Source organism: Rana temporaria, chromosome 1, assembly GCF_905171775.1.
Source record: "Rana temporaria chromosome 1, aRanTem1.1, whole genome shotgun sequence".
Lineage (NCBI taxonomy): Eukaryota > Metazoa > Chordata > Amphibia > Anura > Ranidae > Rana > Rana temporaria.
Genome location: NC_053489.1, coordinates 304,374,690 through 304,397,845, shown reverse-complemented (window position 1 = coordinate 304,397,845; position 23,156 = coordinate 304,374,690). Strand labels below are relative to the sequence as shown.

At 46.8% G+C, this 23,156-nt stretch overlaps 1 protein-coding gene across 1 annotated transcript in view; it reads left to right on the top strand.

Moving 5' to 3' along the window:
* The first annotated feature begins 5,386 nt into the window (after window positions 1–5,386).
* Window positions 5,387–23,156, top strand: part of PSIP1 (PC4 and SFRS1 interacting protein 1) — a 109,252-nt gene continuing 91,482 nt past the window's right edge. Inside the window, 2 exon segments of the mRNA XM_040358544.1 lie at window positions 5,387–5,463; window positions 16,570–16,646. Coding sequence (XP_040214478.1) covers window positions 5,392–5,463; window positions 16,570–16,646 — 149 coding nt within the window. The 5' untranslated portion in view covers window positions 5,387–5,391.

Sequence of the window (23,156 nt, the reverse complement as noted above, 5' to 3'; positions counted from 1 at the left end):
ATCCCTGTCCTATGGAAAAAATGAAAGCCCTCCATCAATAGATCAATGGTTTGAGGATTGCAGAAATCCAACAAATGGAGAATCTTACTTTGGCAATGAAGGACCAAGACAGTAGGTACCGGAAGACATGGCTTCCTACATGACGTATAGAGAAGAGACGAGAGTTGTTGAGTGAAGGAAAGTGGCGGTAGACGGCAGGGGGAGGGGGATCGGGGGCATGGTTGAAGGAGGGGGGGGGGGGGATTTCTTTTTTTTTTTTTTCGTGGGGGGAAAAAACGGAGAGAAGAGTTTGAAATAAGTTGAATGGTAATGTGGCCCTCGCACCTCTACTGAGCTCCAGACCCTTACTTTTCTGCTTTCAAGCAATGCATCCAGCTTCTTTCCAGCAGCAGCATAAGGAAAGGGGGGGGGGGGTGCACTGTGATGTTATGGAGAGTGGGGGACTCAACTTCTGATGGTGGGGTGGCTCTTGACATCTAATGGGGGGGAGAGGAAATGTATGCTGGACATCTAATCTTACAGATACAACTGGCCCTTTTGAGGGCAATCATAGTTAGGGCCGAAACAACTAATCGATTATGAAATTAATCGATTACAATTTTCATAATCGGCCAGTAACATAATGGGGTTAAAACAACTAAAATTGGCCCCTTATTAGTACAAAAAAAGCATTGCTACTGTGAATATCACTTTCACTGTCCCACAGTAAAAAAAAAAAAATAACCCCTTACAGTAGCGATTATTTGCTCTTCTTGTACTTTTTTTTTGTTTTTTAACCCCATTATGTTACTAAACATCTCAGGCCGGGGTCACACCTCTGTTTTTTTTGGTGCTTTTTGCAGAAACAAACTACAGTCCATTTACATGTTTTCCTATGGCACACGTTCACATCCATGATTTTTTTTCAGCTGCTGCGTATTTGGAAAGGGCGAGGACTTTTTAACGCAAAGAGTCCTATTTTGTTTTTTTTGGTTCAATATACTTCAATGGAGAAGCTGCAGAAAAGCGTGTAATGTGTTTTTGCTCCAATTTGTGTTTTGTAATCTGCCCAACAACAAATTGGCCCCAATTTTTTTTTTTTTTAATGCAATTTTTTTTTTTTAAAGGCTATTATCCGATTAATCGAAACAATAATCGGCCAACTAATCGATTATGAAAATAATCGTTAGTTGCAGCCCTAATCATAATGCTGAATGAAATTGAGTTTGACACCCCAGTCTAGACGTTTTCTATTGTAAATAAAATATGGGTTTAGAAGATTTGCAAATCATTGTATTCTGTTCAAAATTCTACCAGAAATGTAGTTTCCTGCTTGTGTGATTGGCTCACTGATTTTTTTTTTTTTTATGCACAAAGACCATTTATTTTTGAAGGGAAAAAAAATAAAATCTTCCCTCTGTGTTGCAGTACAGTGCTGCCGGCTGGTGGCACTGATTGATTGGGGGGGAAAACAGTTGTACAGAAGTCGATCTACTGATCAGAGTGCTGCCCATGCATGGATTGAAATTTGTCTGATCCCTGCTAAAGTGACTGAGTTGCCATCTATTTATGGCCAGCTTAAGATGGTCAGATTTGAGGGATCCGGTGAGATACTTAAAGGGGTGGTTCACCCTAAAAACTACTTTTTTTTTTTTATTACAATGGCCCCCCACATTACAATACGGTTAAGGCTATTATTATTTTTTTGAAGCTGTACATACCTTTGTACAGCATATTCACCCGTTGCGAGTCCCGCGGGAGTGGGCGTTCCTCACATGTCTGTGATTGACATTTTGACCAAAAACGAGCTCCCCCCGTCGCGTAAGCCGCGTCACTGTTGGCGAAAGGAGCCGAACGGCGAGTCGGCGCTATACTGCGCATCGCCGTTCGTCTCCTTTCGCCAATCGTGACGGGGGGGAACTCGTTTTTGGTCAAAATGTCAATCGCAGACATGTGAGGAACGCCCACTCCCGCGGGACTCGCAACGGGTGAATATGCTGTACAAAGGTATGTACAGCTTCAAAAAAATAATGGCCTTAATCGTATTGTAATGTGGGGGGCCATTGTAATAAAAAAAAGTAGTTTTTAGGGTGAACCACCCCTTTAAGTCACTTCCAAAAGGATTCAAACCCTGCAATTTTCCTCATAACACTGTTGGTATATCAGCTGAAAATGAAAAAGTCACTCTTTCAGATTTACTCTGCGCATCCACATCCTTGAAATGTACTTTGATTTACCCAAAGGGGATTTTTATTTTTTATAAAAAAATTTTTTTTATCCCCCCCCCCCCCTCAACAAGAGTTGGGCCTCATGTACACTGCTGCTGGTAAACAGACGTTTAGGATAAGGCTGCAACTAACTATTATTTTCATAATCTATTAGTTGGCCGATTATTGTTTCGATCGGATAATAGCCTTAAAAAAAAAAGAGAGCATTTTTTAACTTTTTTTTTTTTTTTTTTTGGGCCAATTTGTTGTTGGGCAGCTGAAAAAAAATCATGGATGTCAACGTGTCCCATAGGAAAACATGTAAATTAACTATAGTGTGTTTCTGCAAAAAGCACCAAAAAAGAGGTGTGAACCCAGGCCTGAGATGTTTAGTAACATAATGGGGTTAGAAAAAACAAAAATAAGTACAAAAAGAGAAAATGGCTACTGTAAGGGGTTAATTTTTTTTACTGCGTGACAGTGAAAGTAATATTTACAGTAGTGATTTGCTTTTTTGTACTATAAAGGGCTAATTTTAGTTTTTTTTTTAACCCCATTATGTTACTGGCCGATCGATTATGAACATTGTAATAGATTATGAAATCGATTAGTTGTCGATTATTTGATTAGTTGTTTCGGCCCTAGTTTAGGAGCAGTTGGGCTTTTTTTTTTCAGCTGCCCCTTAAGGCTGCTTTCACATTGCAGCGTCGAGCCGCGGTGACGGTATAGCCGCGCTATTTGTAGCGTAGCTATACCATCGTGTTTACCGCCATATTCGGGCGCTAGCGGTGAGGTTTTAACCAGGGCTGTGGAGTCGGAGTCGGGGGAAATTTTGGGTACCTGGAGTCGGCAAACAATGCTCCGACTCCTACTAAATTTAGATTGGAATTGGAATAAAAAAAAAAAAGCAAGTTTAAATGTCCCAATTCACAAAAAGTTATAATTAATGACTTCTCAACTGTAAGAATAAAGACCAATGCATGCAGTGCCTCACGTAACCGCAAAACGAACACGTTAAGTGACCGTGAAGAAGCATGCTTTTCATGTGCTTCACTATATGGCACGCAACACACAATTAGGAGCTGCAATACTTATACTTTCCATAGTGTTGTGTTCTGCTTTTACAGGGAACGCATGTTAGAGAACCAGTAAGTGTCCAAATAAAAAAATTCCAACAGGAGTTTTATAAAGCACTAAAAGAAGTTGAAAAGTATGATCGCTCATCAAAACTTACTGTTGAAGAAGCCATCCTTGTTTATCCAGAGATCGTTAGTGATGTGGCCAGAATAGTTACTGCAATGCCACCCACCCAAGTCGTCGAAAGATTATTTTCAGCCCTAAAAATAATAAAGTCTGACTTAAGAGCCTCTATGAAAGAGGATCTGGCAGAGGCAATTCTCTTCCTTAGAACTCTACATTGAATTGATTTGCATTTGCTAAGCCTATACCTACATTTCAAGATTAATATAAACCATTTCTAGGTTTTGCAGATTTTGTTTTTGGTTCATTATAGATAAGCTTTGTTTTTGTTCTAAAACAACCAAATAATGTGGTTTGTATTTTTGAACTGGTAAAAATCCTGTTCCTGATGTTTATGCCTGCTGCTACTATCCAGCCACTTGATTGTTTTCATTGTGTTTGTCTTTTGCTTAAACTGTGCAATACAGTAGACTGTTGGCTTCCCAGCCAGTAGTCCTGTGGTAGGTTGCGTTTCTTTCCCTCAAGGAATGTATAAAATACATTTGCATATTAATACAGAGGAGTCGGAGTCGGAAGTACATAAAACTGAGGAGTCGGAACATTTATCTACCGACTCCACAGCCCTGGTTTTAACCCCCGCTAGCGGCCGAAAAAGGGTTAATACCGCGGTATTACCGCGCTTTCCCATTGATTTCAACGGGAAGGCACGGTATAGGAGCGGTGAACACACCGCTCCTATACCGCGGTAAAGATGCGGCTAGCAGGACTTTTGGAGCGTTCCTGCTAGCGCACCGCTTCAGTGTGAAAGGGGCCTTACACTCCTCTGTTATTTTATCAGTACATGTACACAGGGTCATTTATAGTTGTTTCTAGGCAGTTAAGTTTAGAAGCAGTTTTTGAAATGTGTTCAGGACAGATGTTCAGAGGCATTTGAAATTCCAAATGCCTGTTACCGCTTGTAAACACGCGTTTTAGCTGCGTTTCCTTTTTACAGGCTTTTTTTTCTAAACGCAAATGTGGCAAAACGCCCCTAAACACAGCATGTAAACGTGGCAAAATTGACTTTTTCAACGTCATGTTACTATCTGTCTTGTTAAATCGTTCAGGAGAGGTTGTAAAAACATCCCGTGTACATGAAGCCTAACTCTTTAAGATTGGAGGGGTATCTATCCACTTCCCTACCGGCCTATTGCGGAATGACGCCCGCAAGGTGGCTGTTATCCTGACTGGGCATCATATGATGTCCAGCAGGATAAGCTGCTTGTGCGCGCCCCCAGGGGGACGCAGCAAGGCGATTTAGTGGTGCAGTGTGTCGCTCTGACACACCGTTATCGCCGACCTTGGTAAAAAGCCTATGATGACCAGGAAGTGTGATCATCGGGAAGTGGCGGTAATCAGCTTTCCTCAGTTTGTGGTGACGAGGCATGAGCAGAGGAGAGCCAACCGGCGGCTCTCCTGACGGGGAGCGCATTAAATGCCGCATTAATTATCAGCGCAGCCCCCATCGGAGGTGCCAATCACCGATATAAATAAGTGCCTGTCAGTGCCACATATTAGTTGATCCTTGTCAGTGCATCCTCATCCGTGCCCATCAGCGAAGGAAAAAACAACAAACTATATATATACATACATACATACATACATACATACATATTTTTATTTATTTATTTTCCCGCAAAAAAATAAACCCAGTGGTGAATACCACCAAAAGTAAACTATTTGCAGGAAAAAAAATGGAGAACAATGTATTATGGGTACAGTGTTGAATGACTGCAGTTACCATTTAAAAAATATTTTTGTGAGCTTTATTTTGCCATGGGACTGACATTTTCAAGTATATTGGTCTAATAAAAAAGAACCTTTTTATCCTGGTGAGTTTTGTGGCTTGAATCTGTGTTGGTCATTATTCCCACCTGTAAAGGTAAAACATTGTTTGTCTTGTTTAAGAGTATTTGGTAATTTTATCTTTTTTTGTTTTTTTGTTTGTGCTTTGTGTGAAGACAAAATGACACGAGATTACAAGCCTGGGGACCTAATTTTTGCCAAGATGAAAGGTTATCCTCACTGGCCTGCAAGGGTGAGTTTTTTTTTTTTTTTTTTTCATAAACATTTAGAATTGATGTGATAATCTGCTGTAGTTCTTATTTTTCATACATAACTGCTTCAAGAGTTACTAGAAGTATTGTATTAAAATAACATGTACTCGCCTGTATTGCACAAAGCAGCCCTGAACCCCTCTTCTGGGGTCCCCCATCAGTTATCTTGGCTCCTCCTCTTTTCCATGTGCCCCCATAGCAAGCCACTTACAATGGGAGCACACAGAGCACGCTCCCTTCCAAGCTGTGTTTGTCTTTTTTAATCCGCAGTCCACACACACAGTAAGTCTATAGGGTGGTTGAGGAAGACAAAGCTGAAAAACATTTACTTTAATGCACAAAAACACCTGTATTTTGTGTTTTGACTTTAGAACCACTTTAACCACTTCCCGACGGTCGCATGTATATGTACGTCCACAATATGGCACGTACAGGCAAATGGGCGTACATGTACGTCCTTGCCTTTCCGTGGGTCGGGGGTCCAGTCGGGACACCCCCCCCCCCCTCTACATGCGGCGGTCGGGTTCCCTTGGGGAGCGATCCGGGACGACGGCACGGCTATTTGTTTATAGCCGCTCCGTCGCGATCGCTCCCCGGAGCTGAAGAACGGGGAGAGCCGGGTGTAAACACGGCTTCCCCGTGCTTCACTGTGGCGGCGTATCGATCGAGTGATCCCTTATATAAGGGAGACTCGATCGATGACGTCAGTCCTACAGCCACACCCCCCTACAGTTGTAAACACACACTAGGTGTACCCTAACTCCTACAGCGCCCCCTGTGGTTAACTCCCAAACTGCAACTGTCATTTTCACAATAAACAATGCAATTTACATGCATTTTTTGCTGTGAAAATGACAATGGTCCCAAAAATGTGTCAAAATTGTCCGAAGTGTCCGCCATAATGTCGCAGTCATGAAAAAAATCGCTGATCGCCGCCATTAGTAGTAAAAAAAAAAAATTATAAAAATGCAATAAAACTATCCCCTATTTTGTAAACGCTATAAATTTTGCGCAAACCAATCGATAAACGCTTATTGCGATTTTTTTTTTTTTTTACTAAAAATAGGTCGAAGAATACGTATCGGCCTAAACTGAGGGAATTTTTTTTTTATATATATGTATTTATTATAACAAAAAGTAAAAAATATTGCATTTTTTCAAAATTGACGCTTTTTTTTTGTTTATAGCGCAAAAAATAAAAACCGCAGAGGTGATCAAATATCACCAAAAGAAAGCTCTATTTGTGGGGAAAAAAAAGGACGCCAATTGTGTTAGGGAGCCACGTCGCACGACCGTGCAGTTGTCTGTTAAAGCGACGCAGTGCCGAATCGCAAAACCTGGCCTGGGCATTAAGCTGCCTAAAGGTCCGGGGCTTAAGTGGTTAAGCAAAATTTTTGTCTGGTTATGGCCATATAGTACCAGTTCCTAGATGCCCAATGTGAATCGGAAAACTGGTTAGAGGTAAAACTTTTGGCAGGGTTTTTTCCCCCCCACTGTTGCATACATGAGATTTTCACTTTACAAATGGTAAAAAGGTCTGGTCTGATCATGTAGGCCAGGGTTTGCTTGGAATCTAGGAGCCAGAAAACGCGCCTCGTCCAGACGAGCTCGCACGCAGAAGCGAACACATACGTGAGTAGCGCCCGCATATGTAAACGGTATTTCAAACCACACATGTGAGTTACCGCCAAGATCGTTGGAGCGAGAGCAATAATTCTAGCCCTAGACCTCCTCTGTAACTCATGTAACCTGTAAAAAAAATTTAAACGTCGCCTATGGAGATTTTAAAGGGTAAAAGTTTGTCGGCATTCCATGAGCAGACGCAATTTTGAAGCGTGACATGTTGGGTATCAATTTACTCGGCGTAAAATATTATCTTTCATAGTATTAAAAAAAAATTGGGATAACTTTACTGTTTTTTTAATTTAAAAGTAATTTTTTCCCAAAAAAGTGCGCTTGTAAGACCGCTGCGCAAATACGGCGAGACAAAGTATTGCAACGATCGCAATTTTATTCTCTAGGGTGTTAGAATAAAAAAAAAAAAAATATATATATATATATATATATATATATATATATATATATATATATATATATATATATATATATATATATATATATATATATATATATATATATATATATATATATATATATATATATATATATATATATATATATATATATATAAAATATGTTTGGGGGTTCTAATTAGAGGGAATGAGATGGCAGTGAGAATAGTGAAAAATTACATATTAGAATTGCTGTTTAACTGGTAATTCCAACGGCCACCACCAGATGGCGCCAGCTGACAGAAGTAAGAGCTTGGGACTTCACAAAGCCGCGGCCTCACTTACCGGCCGCCGCGATCGCGCGGCGGGGGAGGTGGGGGCGCACGGAGACACAGGATCCTGTGCCTCCGTGCTCCCCCACTGCGTGATCGCGGTGGGCCCGCGGCGGCTGGTAATTGAGGCCGCGGCCTCAATTAACGGCGGGCGCCAGGTCACAATTTTATTATCGCAATTGCGACCTGGCACCCGGATATTGTCAACCCCTGATGTAGTTCTTTACGGGATAGTTTAGAATCTGTGACTGGGTTCAAAGAGAAGGCGAACTTATTAAATGTCTTCTTCAGCTCTGTGAATTCAAAAGAAAAGGGGGAAGCATAAGTCCATAATAGGGATAGTATTGGCTTTGCTCCAAAAGAACCCCAATGGCCCAGAGACTTTGAGTGGGGATATCCGATTTGATGACTTCAGCTACAGGCATCATTCAGATATGTTTTAGAGATGACGATTCCTTCTTCGTAAGAACAATCACAGCGGCTTGCCTGTACGATTGACGAGATGGAGAAGAAATTGGTCCATGCTGGAAGTTTACCATGGAGAATCCAGCAAACCATATGACAACCCCCCCCCCCCCTTTCAGAGACCGGGCGCAATGTTATGATGTCACGCCTGGCCTCTGCATTTGAAAAAATGCCGCCGCCTTGGCTGGCAAACCTAATTTGTGTGTGTGGGTTTTTTTTTTTCAGGCTTCCCAGCCTAGAGGCAAGATCTGGGGTATTAGTATTATTGACACCAGATCTCGTTGTAAAGAGGACCTGTCACGCACTATTCCTATTGCAAGGCATGTTTACATTCCCTGTAATAGAAATAAAAGTGATAAAAAAAGTCAAAATAAAAGTAAAATAAGCACATTCTCGCGCGCAGATGTGAATGCATACATAGGTTGTGCCCACATATGTAAACATTCAAACTATACATGAGGTATTGCCGCGAACGTTGGAGCAAGAGCAATATTCTAGGGCTAGATATCCTCTGTAACTCTAACTCTAAATGGGTAACCTGTAAAAAAATTAAAATTAAAGTGTCACCTATGGGGATTTTTTTAGGTAACAAAGTTTAGCGTAATTTCAAAGCGTGACATGTTGGGTTTACATTTACTCTGCATAACATCTTTCACATAATGTAAAAAAATTGTGCTAACTTTACTGTTTTAATGCATAAGATTAGTTAATTTCTACAGTTGGGGAGATATTTGAGTAATTAAAATACCACATACAAGTAAGTTTTTTTACTAGAAAACAATATTTAAAGCAATAGACGGCAAACATTTATCTTTTATACCACTTGTCCTTTTATTAGATTGTATTTAATGAAACTGTGTTGCACTGGTGTGTGGATGTGAAAAAAATCAATATTTGAAAACAAAACAAATCTAAAGATATTCAATTTAAGTGTATATCATCACATATGCACCATAGTGTATATTACAATACATAGAAAAAGTCCATAAACCATTGAAAATCCTCATCTTTTTTTAAAGTCCTTACACCAATGAAAGTCAATCATCCAATATCAAAAATATTCAGTGATCGCAAGGATTCTTCATTGGGGATGACCCAGTGTTTTTCAGTACATGAGAATTTTCAAAAAGCGTTGAATATATGTGCCGGTCTGCAGTCAATTAGCCAGATTCAGAGGTTTACGCCGGCGTATCAATAGATACGCCGCCGTAACTCTGAATCTGCACCGTTCAAAATGTAAGTGTATTCTCAAATTGAGATACACTTCAATCAAGCTAAGATACGACAGCGGGCGCCGTCGTATCTTAGCTGTCTATTTAGGCCGGCCGCTAGGGGCGCGTACGCTGATTTACGCCTAGAATGCGTAAATCGTCGAGATAGGCCTATTCACGAACGTACGCTTGCCCGTCGCAGTAAAGATACGCCGTTTACGTAAGGCGTTTTCAGGCGTAAAGTTAGTCCAACAAAAAGCTGGCCTAGCCAATGTTAAGTATGGACGTCGGTCCTGCGTCGAATTTTGAAATTTTTACTACGTTTGCGCAAGTCCGTGAATGGGGCTGGGCGTCATTTTACGTTCACGTCAAAACCAATAAGTCTTTGCAGCGTAATTTGGAGCATGCGCACTGGGATATGTCCACGGACGGCGCATGTGCCGTTCGTAAAACACGTCAATTACGTCGGGTCACGATTCATTAGCATAAAACACGCCCACCTCTTCACAATTTAAATTAGGCACGCTTAGGCCGGCACATTTACGCTACGCCGCCGTAACATAGGACGCAAGTGCTTTGTGAATACAGCACTTGCCTCTCTAACTTACGGCGGCGTAGCATATATGCGATACGCTACGCCTGCCTAACGTTAGGCTCTCATACTTGAATCTAGCTAAATATGTGGAAATGAACAATACCCCTTAAGACTAGGCACAGAACCCTGAATTGATGCTCAAGGGAAACAACGATTGTAAGGTCTCATGAGCAGTACCTGGAAGTGTGAGATCACGTACTTGGTACGTGATCTGACACAGAGCTGCTGCAGTATGTGTGTGGGGCGGTTGCTAAGCAGTTAAGAAGTACAAAATTCTCTTGTATTGTAACTGTACGGTCTTCCTTACATTGTGAAGTGCTGTGCAAACTATTGGTTCTATATCAATCCTGTACAATAATGGATTCATACTATGAATAGTCTAAGGTTATTAGTGGTGTACCCCAAGGTTAAGTATTGGTATCCTTCCTTTCTCTTTCGTTCATGGACGGACACAGCATCCTTTGACAGTAGGGTTATGCACCTTCCTTCCAGGAGAGTTTAGGCAGAATTTACAGCACTTAAAGCGTTAACAACCTTTCCCTAGTGCCGCTCCTCCCAGGGGGCGTGGCTCCCCGGGCATAACCCACACCCTGCTCTAGCAGCCTTAGTTTTTTTCTGCCCAACGACAGGAGAGGTCAGGCACTTTTAGAGTCCCTGTACTCTGGAGATTTTTTTCTTGCGATTTTTCTCGTGATTCTTCTATCAACAGCCAACTGGGTGACAGGCTGGGTCTTGACTCTTGTAGTCCCCCCATGTTCGGCCATCGAGCGTGTGCCGGCCCTTAGCTCAGCTTTGGGACGTCCACGACTGGCCCCATTGCTCCAGGGGTGGCCGGGGAACATCTTGTTCTAGGGCACACATATGACCGGTCTTTTATGGCTTTGTCACAGTGTGTCTGGCCGACAGCCATGCCGTTTAGCAGACGTTGGATCTGTCTGGGATACCTCCAGCCGGTGGTCGCAGGACGGGTAAGTAGTGGCCCTTGCTCAGGTAAGTGGTCTGGCTGGAATTTTCCCCTGGGAGGTCGACGGAGGGCTTGCCCTGCTTTCCTCTCTCCCTTATTTCCTCTCCCTCCTTTCCCATGGGGTTATCGGCTGTGAGAGGAGGCTTTTCTGGGGTCTCTTTTATACTCCTGGGCCTGTGTGCGGAGCGGGGGGCTGTGTGTGTTCACTGCAGGGAGCTGTGTGTGTTCACTACAGGTGCTATGGTGTGATTTTGTGCTGTGCTGTTTTTTGCTGTCACGGTCTTTTTAAATGCGCAACGGCCGCCATTTTGCCGGAGTCGCGCTCTATATAGCTCGCCGGCCATTTTCTTGTGGTCCTGTGCTGTTTTTTTCATTCGGCGGCCATCTTGGAAATTCGTTTGGCCTCGTGTGACCGTTTTAGCGCTGCAAAAGGACCGCAAATCTGCCTGAGGGAGACAGGCGCAGCACAGCCGGCTTTTCAACACACCTTGTCCTTCTCTCAGACCGCGCTGCACCGGGAGGGGTGGTGAGTCCCAGGGGCCCCCATACTCTGTAATAGCAGCAAGGAGGTGTCGTGTTTTTTTTTTTTCTGCCTTGCAGTGAGGGTGACACAGCACTGGGGCATTATGGAGCCTGAACCAGGTACTTCTTCCCCAGCAATGCCTGAGTTAACCCTTGACGCCCCTCCCCCTGCCACATCTGTTGAGGCAATGTCGGCTGTCCTGGAGTCTTTTCTCGCCAGGTTTGAAGCGGCTAGTGCCCAGAAGGGGGGTAAAAAGCGCCCCCTCCCTGAGCCTGCTTCTGGGGATGTCTCTGACGCAGAGTCGGACCATGCTATTGCTGCATATGGTTCTGTAGTGTCAGAGGCTGCGGGTTTAACCCACGCGGACAGTGAGGATGACTCTGCTTCAGGGTCAGTTGCTGACAAGGAATTTGTTGGAGTTCTTATTTCTGCGGTGCATGATACTCTGAAACTTGAAGAGGTGGCGGAGGCACCTGACGTGCCAGTCCCTTTTGGGTTCCGCAAACCGCCACGCTAAAGTGTTTCTTTGTGTTCCTTATTTGGACAGTATGTTGTACAAGGAATGGGATACGCAGCAAAAAGATTTTACTGTTCCAAAAAACTTTGCAACCCGTTACCCCCTTGAGGAGGACTTTTTGAAAAAGTTGGTCTCTCCTCCGTCAGTGGACCCTCCCGTGTCCAGACTGAGCAAGGCCACCACGTTGCCTGTAGAAGGGGCTCCTGCATTTAAGGACCCTGCTGATAGAGTGGTGGCTGTGGCCCGCTCCCTAATCACTGTTGTGGGTTCGGCGGTGAGGCCGTTTCTGGCCAGGACTCTGGTGTCGCAGACTCTGACTGAAAGGGCGAAGCTCCTGCAGCAGGAGCTGGAGGAACGGGATGCTTCCGAGGACTGTAAGGACCTGGCTGAACAATTGGTTCAGGGTCTAAAGTTTGTCGGTGTCGGCCATGGACACGATCCCCTTGCTTTCCAGAGCTTCCGTCTATGCGGTGGTATTGCGCTGCCTTTTGTGGCTGAAATGCTGGTCGGCAGACCAGTCCTCTAAGAAAGCTTTGGTGGATTTGCCCTTTAAGGGTGAACGGCTTTTTGGGGCATCCCTGGATGACATCATTAAGGATGCCACGGGGTGGTAAGAGCACCCTGCTCCCACAGTCTGGGAAGGGTAAGGAGCCTCGCCGCAAGCAAGGACCCTCCTTTACTACCCCAAAGCGGTTTTTTTCGTGTGCCCGGCGGGAAAAGGTCCGCAAGGTGCTAAGGCCCCCGCCCACCGGTGGGTTTGTGAAGTGGTTGCCTCGGGGTACAAGATAGTTTCTCCCTTGTCCCCCAAACAGATTTTTTCCTTCCAACTTCCTCCGGTTTGCCGGCAGGCCCTGTCAGGGGCTGTCCAGGATCTACTGGACAGGGGGGTGATCGTGCCGGTTCCCTCGCAGGAACGGTTTCAGTGGTTTTCCTCCAATCTGTTAGTGGTCCCCAAGAAGGAAGGGGTCCACCCTGTCCTGGACCTCAAGGCCCTCAATTGCTTTGTCAAGGTACAAAAATTCAGGATGGAGTCGATCAGCTCGGTGATAGCGGCACTCCATCAGGGGGACTTCATGGCGTCCTTGGATATCATGGACGCATACCTACATGTTCCCATATGCACAAAGCACCAGAGGTTTCTGCGCTTTGCGATCTGAGAGGATCACTTTCAATTTGTGGCCCTCCCGTTCGGCTTGGCTTCGGCACCGCAGGTTTTCACCAAGGTGCTCGCCCCGATACTAGCCCTGCTAAGGCAGCGAGGGATCGCTATCGTGGGATATCTGGACGACCTTCTCCTGAGAGGTTCCTCAGAGTTAGAGGACGTGGCTATCACGTGTCAGACTCTCCAAGAGTTTGGCTGGCTTCTGAATCTCCGAAAGTCAGTGTTGGTTCCGTTCCAGCGACTGGAACACCTGGGTCTAGTCTTGGATTCGGTGGAGGCGAGAGTGTTCCTCCCATCGGAAAGACTAAAGACCCTGCAATCTGCGGTAAGACAGTTGTCGACCCGAAAGTGGTCATCCCTTCGCTTCTGCATGAGAGTCCTTCGAGGTGGTTCCATATGCCCAATTCCACACCAGGGTACTACAGAAAGAGATTCTGTCACGTTGGGACAAGGTCCCATCTTCTCTGGATTACCAGATTCGGTTGAGCCATCTGGCCAAGTCTTCCCTGGCGTGGTGGCTGACATCTCCGGTGCTTTGGTCCGGGAAGTCTTTTCTTCCGTGCCGCTGGACAGTGGTAACGACGGATGCCAGCCTCTCCGGCTGGGGGGGCGTTTGGGGCACCCAGGGGCGCTGGACTCGGGAGGAGTCCCGCCTGCCGATCAATGTTCTGGAGCTCCGAACAATCAAGCTGTGCCTTGCCAGGTGGTCCCTGGAGCTGCAGGACCGTCCGGTCAGGATCCAGTCCGACAACGCCACGGCCGTGGCATACGTCAATCATCATGGCGGCACGAGGAGCTCGGCTGCAGCGACAGAGGTCGCACACATCCTTCGGTGGGCCAAAAGGTCCGTTCCGGCTCTGTCGGCCGTGTACATTCCGGGAGTTCAGAATTGGCAAGCCGACTTCCTAAGTCGCACAACTCTGGATCAAGGGGAGTGGTCTCTCCACCCGGAGGTGTTTCAGAACCTGTGCCAAAAATGGGGCACTCTATACGTGGACCTTCTGGCGTCCCGTCTCAATCGGAAGGTGCCACGGTTCGTGGCCAGGTCAAAGGACCCGTGAGCAGACGCGTTGGTGGCTCCCTGAGGTCACTATCCCCTGATTTACGCCTTCCCTCCTCTGAAGCTCCTCCCTCGCCTGCTGCGCAGGGTGGAAGCCGAAGGAATTCCGACAATCCTGATCGTCCCGAACTGGCCGCGTCGCTCTTGGTACGTGGACCTGGTACATCTGGTGGCAGACGCCCCCTGGCGTTTTCCACTGAGAAAAGATCTCCTGTCTCAGGGTCCGATCTTCCATCCTGCCTTACAGTCACTGGCTTTAATGGCATGGCTGTTGAGAGCCAGGTACTGAAGGACCGGGGCCTGTCGGGCCCGGTGATCTCTACCATGCTGCGTGCACGGAAGTCCACTTCTCGGAAGATTTACCATCGTACATGGAAGGCATACATCTCTGTGTGAGGAGATGAAGTGGCACCCCCGTACATACGTGGTGTACCGGATCCTGCTGTTCCTGCAGCGGGGAGTGGACCAGGCTCTTGCCTTGAGCACGATCAAGAGTCAGATTTCTGCTCTGGCTGTTTACTTTCCGCGTCCCTTGGCGGCTCACTCCTTGATTCGCACGTTTGTGCAGGGGATCCGCCATGTGGCCCCTCCGGTGCGCCCTCCACTGCCCTCATGGGACTTGAATTTGCTCCTCTCGGCGCTTCAGCGTGCCCCCTTTGAGGACATTCGGAAGATCCCTTTGCTGACTCTGTCACAGAAGGTGGTCTTTCTGGTAGCTATTACCTCTATCAGACGGGTGTCTGAACTGGCCGCCCCCTACTTGGTCATCCATCAGGATAAGGCGGTGCTGCGCACGCAGCCCTCTTTTCTTCCAAAGGTCGTTTCGGCCTTTCACATTAACGAGGACATTGTTCTTCCATCCTTATGTGCTCAGCCGAAGGAGGTCATTTTACATTCCCTGGATGTGGTTCGGGCCCTTCGAGTTTACTTGTCGGCGACGGCTCCGTTCCGGAAGTCGGACTCACTGTTTGTCCGTGTCCGGTCCCAGTAAGGGCCTGGCAGTCTCGTCGACCACCATTTCTAGGTGGATCCGACAGGTTGTGCTTCAGGCCTATGCCCTGAAGGGGCGGGTGCCTCCTTTTCGGGTCACGGCGCATTGGACCAGGGCGATCGGGGCCTCTTGGGCTTTCCGACATCAAGCCTCTGTGTTACAGGTGTGTAAGGCAGCGACCTGGTCGCCGGTCCACACTTTTCAAAGTTTTAGAAGGTGGATGTGAGTGCATCTTCTGATGCCTCCTTCGGCCGCAGGGTGTTGCAGGCGGCAGTTTAAGGTTGGAGTTCCTCCGTTGAGTAACTCCGGTTTTGTTTGGGGTGTAACCTGGTTTGCTGTTTTTCCCACCCCTCGAAATTTTTTGACACTGCTTAGGGACGTCCCTAATGTCAAAGAAGGCTGTGTCCGTCTATGAACGAAAGAGAAAATAGGATTTTTGTACTCACCGTAAAATCCATTTCTCTGCGTTCATAGACGGACACAGCACCCACCCCTCCTTTGTTTGTACTGCTTGTTACGAACTGAGGCTGCTAAAGCAGGGTGTGTGTTATTCCTGGGGGAGCCACGCCCCCTGGGAGGAGCGGCATGAAGGAAAGGTTTTAACACCTTAAGTGCTGCCTAAATCTCCTGGTAGGAAGAAGCATAACCCTAATGTCAAAGAAGGCTGTGTCCGTCTATGAACACAGAGAAATTGATTTTACGATGAGTACAAAAATCGGGGGGGTTTAATTGTCTTATTCGGAAAATGACTGTAAAGCAATACCTTGTCTCTAAATCTTTTATTTTTTATTATTATTACTGGAAAGACCCTACTTAATGAAATGAGTGTGCCATGATAGTTTCACCTTTTTTGTATGTCTTTATTTAAAACGAGCAAGGCTGTTTTTCATCAGTTCAAATATTTTTTTTTTAGCCTGGGTTCACACTTGCGCAGTGCGGGACACTGCATACAAATCCGCACAGGCATCGCACTGCATTCATTTTGTATGGCTAAAATCGCATTGCATCCGCACCAAAGTTCTGGCAATTGCACTGCGTTTTGCGAGCTGTTTTTAGAGTGTCATTAACTTAACATGGACACCCGCAGCAGATCTCATGAAACGTGCGATTTCAATGTGGTACAGGAAACGCACAGGATGTGCTGCGTTTCCAGTATTGCATCAGTGTAAACCTAGGCCGACAGTGGGATTGTACTTTCTGACATAAACATTAACTATTTTTTTTATTGACAAACTGTTTTACATTTCTTTCACAGGTCGATGAACTTCCTGATGGCGCAGTTAAGCCTCCGTCAAGTAAAATGCCTATTTTCTTTTTTGGAACCCATGAAACGTAAGTTTAATGTATTTTTTTTTTTCTTCTCTGCTGTTCTAAAAGAAATTTCTAAGTAATGGTTTGTCAGGCTTTCTTTTTTAATATTGTATTATAACCCCCTTTTGGTAGAAAGTTGCAGTTTTGGGGATTAAGAGTATCGAAGGTATTTCATTTCCAGTACAGGCCAACTTTTTTTTATCAGACCGATTCCTACACTCCTCAAGGCTAGAAAGTCTACCTTTCACTTGGTGTGAAATTGGTAAGTTCCATCTTTAACAGTATGTTGTGGGGCAGATTCTAGCTTTTTTTTTTTCTCCAATCTGGTCTGGAGATGTCCTTGGCTTTGACTACCATCAAATCTTGCCTCTGTTAAGTGGGAGAGCAGCCGGAGGGGGGGGCGATGCCGCCGCAGAGACCACCATTATCGTAAACTGGACCGCCTGCTGAAAAGACCGATACCTCGGTTATGGCAGCAGCCGTCCTTTTTACAGTGAGATCTGAGACCCCACATCTCACCTCTAGGCTGGGAAGCCTGAAATCCCCCAAAAAGTAAAAAAAAATATCCCAGCCGAGGCAGTGGCGTTTTTTTGAATGCAAAGGCTGAGCGTAACGTCATAACATTGTGCCCACCTCCGATTGATCATAGAGACTCCGGCGACCATCTGGTCTGCCGGAAATCTCTATGGTAGGCGTCCGGGCCCGGCGGATCTGTTCTCAGACTAACCAATCGCAGCAGTGAGTCGGTAGAAGTACCAAAGGGGGGGGCGTGGGCACATCCCCTCTCGCCGCCTGTAAGAACGATCAAACGGTGGAACAGCCGCTATGATCGTTCTTGCAGTGCACAGAATAGCCGGGTCTAAAAGACGATATCTGAATGATGCCTGTAGCTGCAGGCATCCATCAGTTATCCCCGCTCAAATTCAAGGATGTCCATAGACGTACCTTGGACAGGAAGTGGTTAAAATTGTCAAAAAAATATACAGTGTATTTGAAATCTAATCCTAATTTTTGGCAATAACTTTGTGGGTGGATATCTGCCAATCACAGGTTGTGTCATGCCCCTCCAGCCTGTGCCTTTGAAAAACAGGGAGGTGAAGCCTCAATCAATGTAGATGTTATATCCTGCCCCCATTGTGTTTATCTGGTTAGTGGGCATTAAAGCGGAGTTCCACCCAAAAGTGGAACTTCCGCTTAATCCACTCCTCTCCCCCTTACATGCCACATTTGGCATGTAATTTTTTTGGGGGGTGGAGTGGGACATCCTGTCCCACTTCCGCCGAGGGGCTGCTAAGGCGATACATCATATTACCTTTTGGTGGGCCCCTCCCTGTAGGTGATCGCCTGTCCAATCAGCGCAGCGCCACTCGCGCATGCGCAGTGAGTGCCCGGCCGTGCAGCCGAAAGCTGTCACGGCCGGGTGCCCACAGTAACAATGAGGACGCCGGCCGGAGAGGAGCGGACCTCCGGCCGGCGCGCGTTGCTGGAACGTGGAGCAGGTGAGTGCATGTTTGTTAAAAGCCAGCAGCTACACTCTTTGTAGCTGCTGACTTTTAATAAACATTAAAAATGCCTGGAACACCCCTTTTAAGGAGAAGGGAGTGGGCTGTCATTTACCATTGTGTATAAGTCCACATGTGTGCCTCTATGTTCACATGGGCTGCTCAGATGTGATGGGGAGGAAATACTCAGGGTATATACAGTGAAAACTGAGCATGTGCACTAGCTGCCAACACTGTTCTGCAAAATCCCCAACTGCATTGAGGACATGGACAGGAGGGGGAGACAGGATAGCAAGATTACTGTGTTTTTTTTTTGTTTTTTTTTTTTTTTTGCCATTATAGAGTAGATGGGGCACCTTTTTGATGAGCTACATTTGTAGTGCATAAATCGTGCAGATTCTGCACTGCCGTTCTAATTTTCAGTGTTTTTTCAAATATATTTAATCCTGCGTCCTTCCATTTAAAAAATAAATAAAAATGATGGTCCTCCCATGAAAGACCTGCTGTTATAGGGTGACAATGCTTTGTCCCTGTCTCCCAATTGCTTTCTTGTGTTTTCACCTTGTCACATCACATATCTCTCCTGACTACAGGCAGCAGTGCTGACACGCATTGCACAGACATGGTCACCAATAGGAAACCTGCACTGAGAAATGCTATTGTTGGAGAGTTCATGTCAATAGGAAGTGGCTGCATGAAGATCAACAGCAGTTGGAGGCAATAAAGCATAAGGAATGGGGGAAAAAAAATTATGTAAATGGATTTCTGATGCACAGTACTGTTTTTAGCAAACTTCAGTGAGGGTTTATATCCCCTGTAACTCTTTTTTAGGGATTGTAGTAGAGGTTGTTTAGTGTTTCTATGTGTGCAAGTAGGTACACACGCTTGTGTGGAAAAGTTAAAGGGGTATTAAAGGTTAGATTAGGTTATGCTTGCCTCCACTGTGCAGTTCGTTTTGCAGAGTGGCCCTGATCCTGCTGTTCTGGGGTCCCACGGCGGCTGTCTCGGCTCCTCCCCGCTACAGCTAACCCTCTCCCGGAGAGGAAGAAGGGGGAAATGCTAATGTAAACAAGCATTTCCCCATTCTTCCTAGTGACAGGACACCGATCACAGCTCCCATTACTAGTAAAAAAAAAAATTATTAATAAAAATGCCATAAAACTATCCCCTATTTTTGTAGACGCTAAAACTTTTGCGCAAACCAATCCAAACGCTTATTGCGATTTTATTTATTTTTTCCCCCAGAAAAATATGTATCGGCCTAAACTGAAGGAAGGAATATTTTTTCTCTTTCGTTCATGGACGGACACAGCATCAATCAGGAGAAGACTAGGCAGAAACGGGTTAAATGTTTAAACACATCAAAAAAACTGTACAATACCGCCCCTGGGGCGGTCCGTCTAGGTACAATCCCTTTTCCTGCCTCATGCAGCTCAGTTTTTTTCTGCCTAGTGTAGGAGATGGACATGGTTCCGTTCGGGCCCATGGTACGGCTGAATTTTTTTCAATTTTTCTCTTTTTTTGTTCCTGAGAATCTACTATCAACTGCCGACTGGGCGACAGGCTGGATCCCAGATCCTTGTAGTCCCCCTGTTCGGCCATCGAGCGCGTGCTGACCTCTAGCTACGCGCTGGGTTGTCCACAACATGCCCCGTTACTCCAGGGGCGGCCAGCGAGCTGCACGCTCCAAGGCACACATATGACCAGGATCTGTGCCTGAATCAGTGTGTCGGGCTGACAGCCACCCCCGTAACTGCGTGGGAGATGGACCTGTCAGGAATGCCTTCCAGCGTATACACACACAGGATGGGTGAGTAGTAGCTCCCCTGCTTTGGCGGGCGGACTTGGCTGGACATTCCTGGGGGGGGGGGGCGGGGCCCTACCCTCCCCTCCCCTCCTACCTGGGTCCCTGGACTAGGATGGCTGCATGTGCTGGGGGTCCGCCCGGGGGGGGGGGGCTTCATCTGTTGGCTGGTTCTGCGCTGCTGCTCCGGCCTCCTGGGAAGTTGTTTCGACTGCCATTAGTGTGCGGAGGCCCAGGGTGCTTGCGGCCTTGCTGCGTGGCTGTTTTCTTACATGCGGCCTGGCGCCGCTTTGTGCTCTAGTTTCTTTGGCAGCCATTTCTTGTGGCCGCTCGGAGGCCATTTTGATGGAGTACTTTTGCCTCTGGTGTCTGTATACGGCGCATCCGTGCTATAGTGAGACAGTGTGTCACGGGCAGCGGTGGAAGAAGCACCTCTGGCGGGAGTCAGACGGCAGCTGGGAGGTACCATTCTGGTGGTGAGTCCTCTGGGGGGGGGCCCCCTCATTCTTTCTGCAGCTACTAGGTGGGTGTGCACCTTGCCATTACATCCCCGGGCGTGTCAGGCACATGGGTCAGCATGGCGTCGGAAACGCACGCCTCCTCCCCAGTCCACCGGAGTTGGCAGCGGGTGCCCCTGCACCTGCTGTCAGTAGGCGTTCTATCAGCGGTCCTGGAGGCCTTGTTACCAAGGTGGAAGCAGCGCGTGGGCAAACTAGGGGTAATAAACGCCCCCCGCCATCTTCCGCGGATAGCCCTGAGGCGGATATATGACCAGCTCCTTCTAGTGGGCCCTGGTTCTGATGCGTCGGGGGATGAGGACCACTACCGGTAGGACATTAGGAATGTCCCCGGGTCCGGGTCAGCACCCAAATAGGCTCTGGTAAGTGATCTGATCCCGGCAGTACGTGATACGCTACTGATGGAGGATTCTGCGGATGCGGCGGGGATATCGGCCCCTTTCGGGTTCCGTAAGTCGGCCCGCACTGCCAGGTGTTTCCATGTGTAGTTTATCTGGATAAGCTTCTGTACAAGGATTTAGGAAAACCCATTGAAGGTTTTTTTTTTCTTCGGCCCCAAAGAACTTGGTTGTCCGTTGCCTCTTTTGGGAGAGTTTCCTGAAGAATTGGACCTCTTCCCCTATGGTGGACCCTCCTGTGTCCAGACTTAATGTTGTGACCACAATTCCGATGGTGGGTGACCCTACTTTCAAGGATCCTGCGGACATGAAGGCTGAGACAATCGCCCGCTACCTGTACACGGTGGTGGGCTCAGCGGGGAGTCCAGCGGTGGCTGGGGCCTTGGTGTCTTGGACCCTTACTGAGTGGGGAAAAATGCTCCTCCATAGGCATGTCGGGCTCCACCCGACGGGGTGGCTCTGGCTGACCAATTGGTACAGGTGTAAAGAAAAAAATTGGGCGGGGGGGTAGTGGTACAAAAGAAACAATAGTTTCTCATTAATTAAATGAGTGTATAAATGTATAGTCACTATACTAAAAACAGTGATGATGGTGACAACAACCAATATTAGGTGAATATATATGTGGGTGAAGTCCACAAACAAAACAAGACGTGACAATATTGAGTCCATGAATGAATGATGAATGATGAAGAAGATAAACGTATGACCACGCAGATCCTCAGAGGCAAACAGTCATTCCTTCCAACTAAATATAGATGCGAATGTGCTTACCAGAACCAGTGGATCTACCTGTCAGCGACAGCAGATCATGTAGACATGAGAAATCACGGGGGGGAATCAGCTCGGCTTCACTGGAAAGTGGGAACCATGAACTGGATATAGGAAAACCCAGGAATTTCAATAGAGGACCATAGATAAACGATATCCTGGAACGGTGAACCGGATCTCCCAAAATGTCCACCCCAAATCCAACGAATGGAGGAGATGGTAATGTGGCCCCTTAAGGGCATAAGGCACAACGAAACTGAAAAGCTCCAAAAAACATGTGGGGAGAAAAGAAAAAACAGCCCCAATGGTGCAGATCAAAAGTATAAAGGTTTTATTGTAATAAAACCACAAAATGAAACCTTAAAAGTGATCACAAATGATAAAAAAGGCAATATGGGGAGTGGCGCAAACCAAGGCCTACACGTTTCGTCCTAAAGGACTTCAACTGGGGCATCAACCTGCTGATGCAGGGCCTTACGTTTGTCTGCGAGTCAGGCTTGCTGTCCGGAGCTTAGGTCTATGCGAGTGTTGGTCTGTGGACCAGTCTTCCAGGACGGCCCTGATGGACTTGCCAAGATAGAGTTTTTCTCTTGTCCACCAAACAGATTTTTTTTTTCCCTCCCAGCTTCAGTCGGCCTGTTTTGGGCCATTCGGGATCTGCTGAACTTGCGGGGTAATCATACCTGTTCCGTTGCAGGAACGGTTTCAGGGGTTTTTACTTGGATCTGTTCGTAGTGCCTAAGGATGGGGTCTGTCCTTCCTGAGCCTCAAGGCCCTCCAACTCTGGTGTCCTCAGAGGCAAAAAAAAATCTTCTTGGGAGGGGGGGGTGGTTTTGGGTGTTGCAGTCTCATCGGGCTGTGGTGCGGCAGCTGGCATCCCAACGTTGGTTGTCATTCCGCCTTTGCTTGCGAGTCCTGGATCTCGTGGTAGCCTCCTTCGAGGCGGTACCGTAGGCTCAATTTCACACTCGAGTGTTGCAGGGGAGAATTCTGTCCAGATAGGACAAGTGTCCATCGTCCCTGGTTTGTCAACTCCGGGTGAGCCACCTAGTCAGGACCTCCCTGGTTTGGTGGCTGGCATCACTGGCACTTCCGTCCGTATACATTCCAGGCTTGGAAAACTGACAAATGGACTACCTGAGTCGCCAGATGCTGGACCAAGGAGAATTGTGTCTCTACAACCGGTTGTGTTTTCATCTCATTCACCGGAGATGGGACATGACAGACATGGACGTCATGGCTTCTCGCCTCAATCGGAAAGTATTGAGGTTTGTGGCCAGGTCAAGGACTCCTAGGCAGACGCAAAAGACGTCTTGGTGACACCGTGGGGTCAGTATTGGCTGACCTATGCCTTTCCTATTCTAAAGCTTTTTCCGTCTGCTCGCAGAATGGAGGAAGAAGGGATCCCGATGATCCTGATTGCTCCGAATTGGCCTTGGCGTCCCTGGTGCGCTGACCTAGTGCGTCTGGTGACAGACGTCCTCTGACGTCTGCCACTATGAGGGGGCCTTCTATCGCAAGGTCCCGTACTTCTTCCT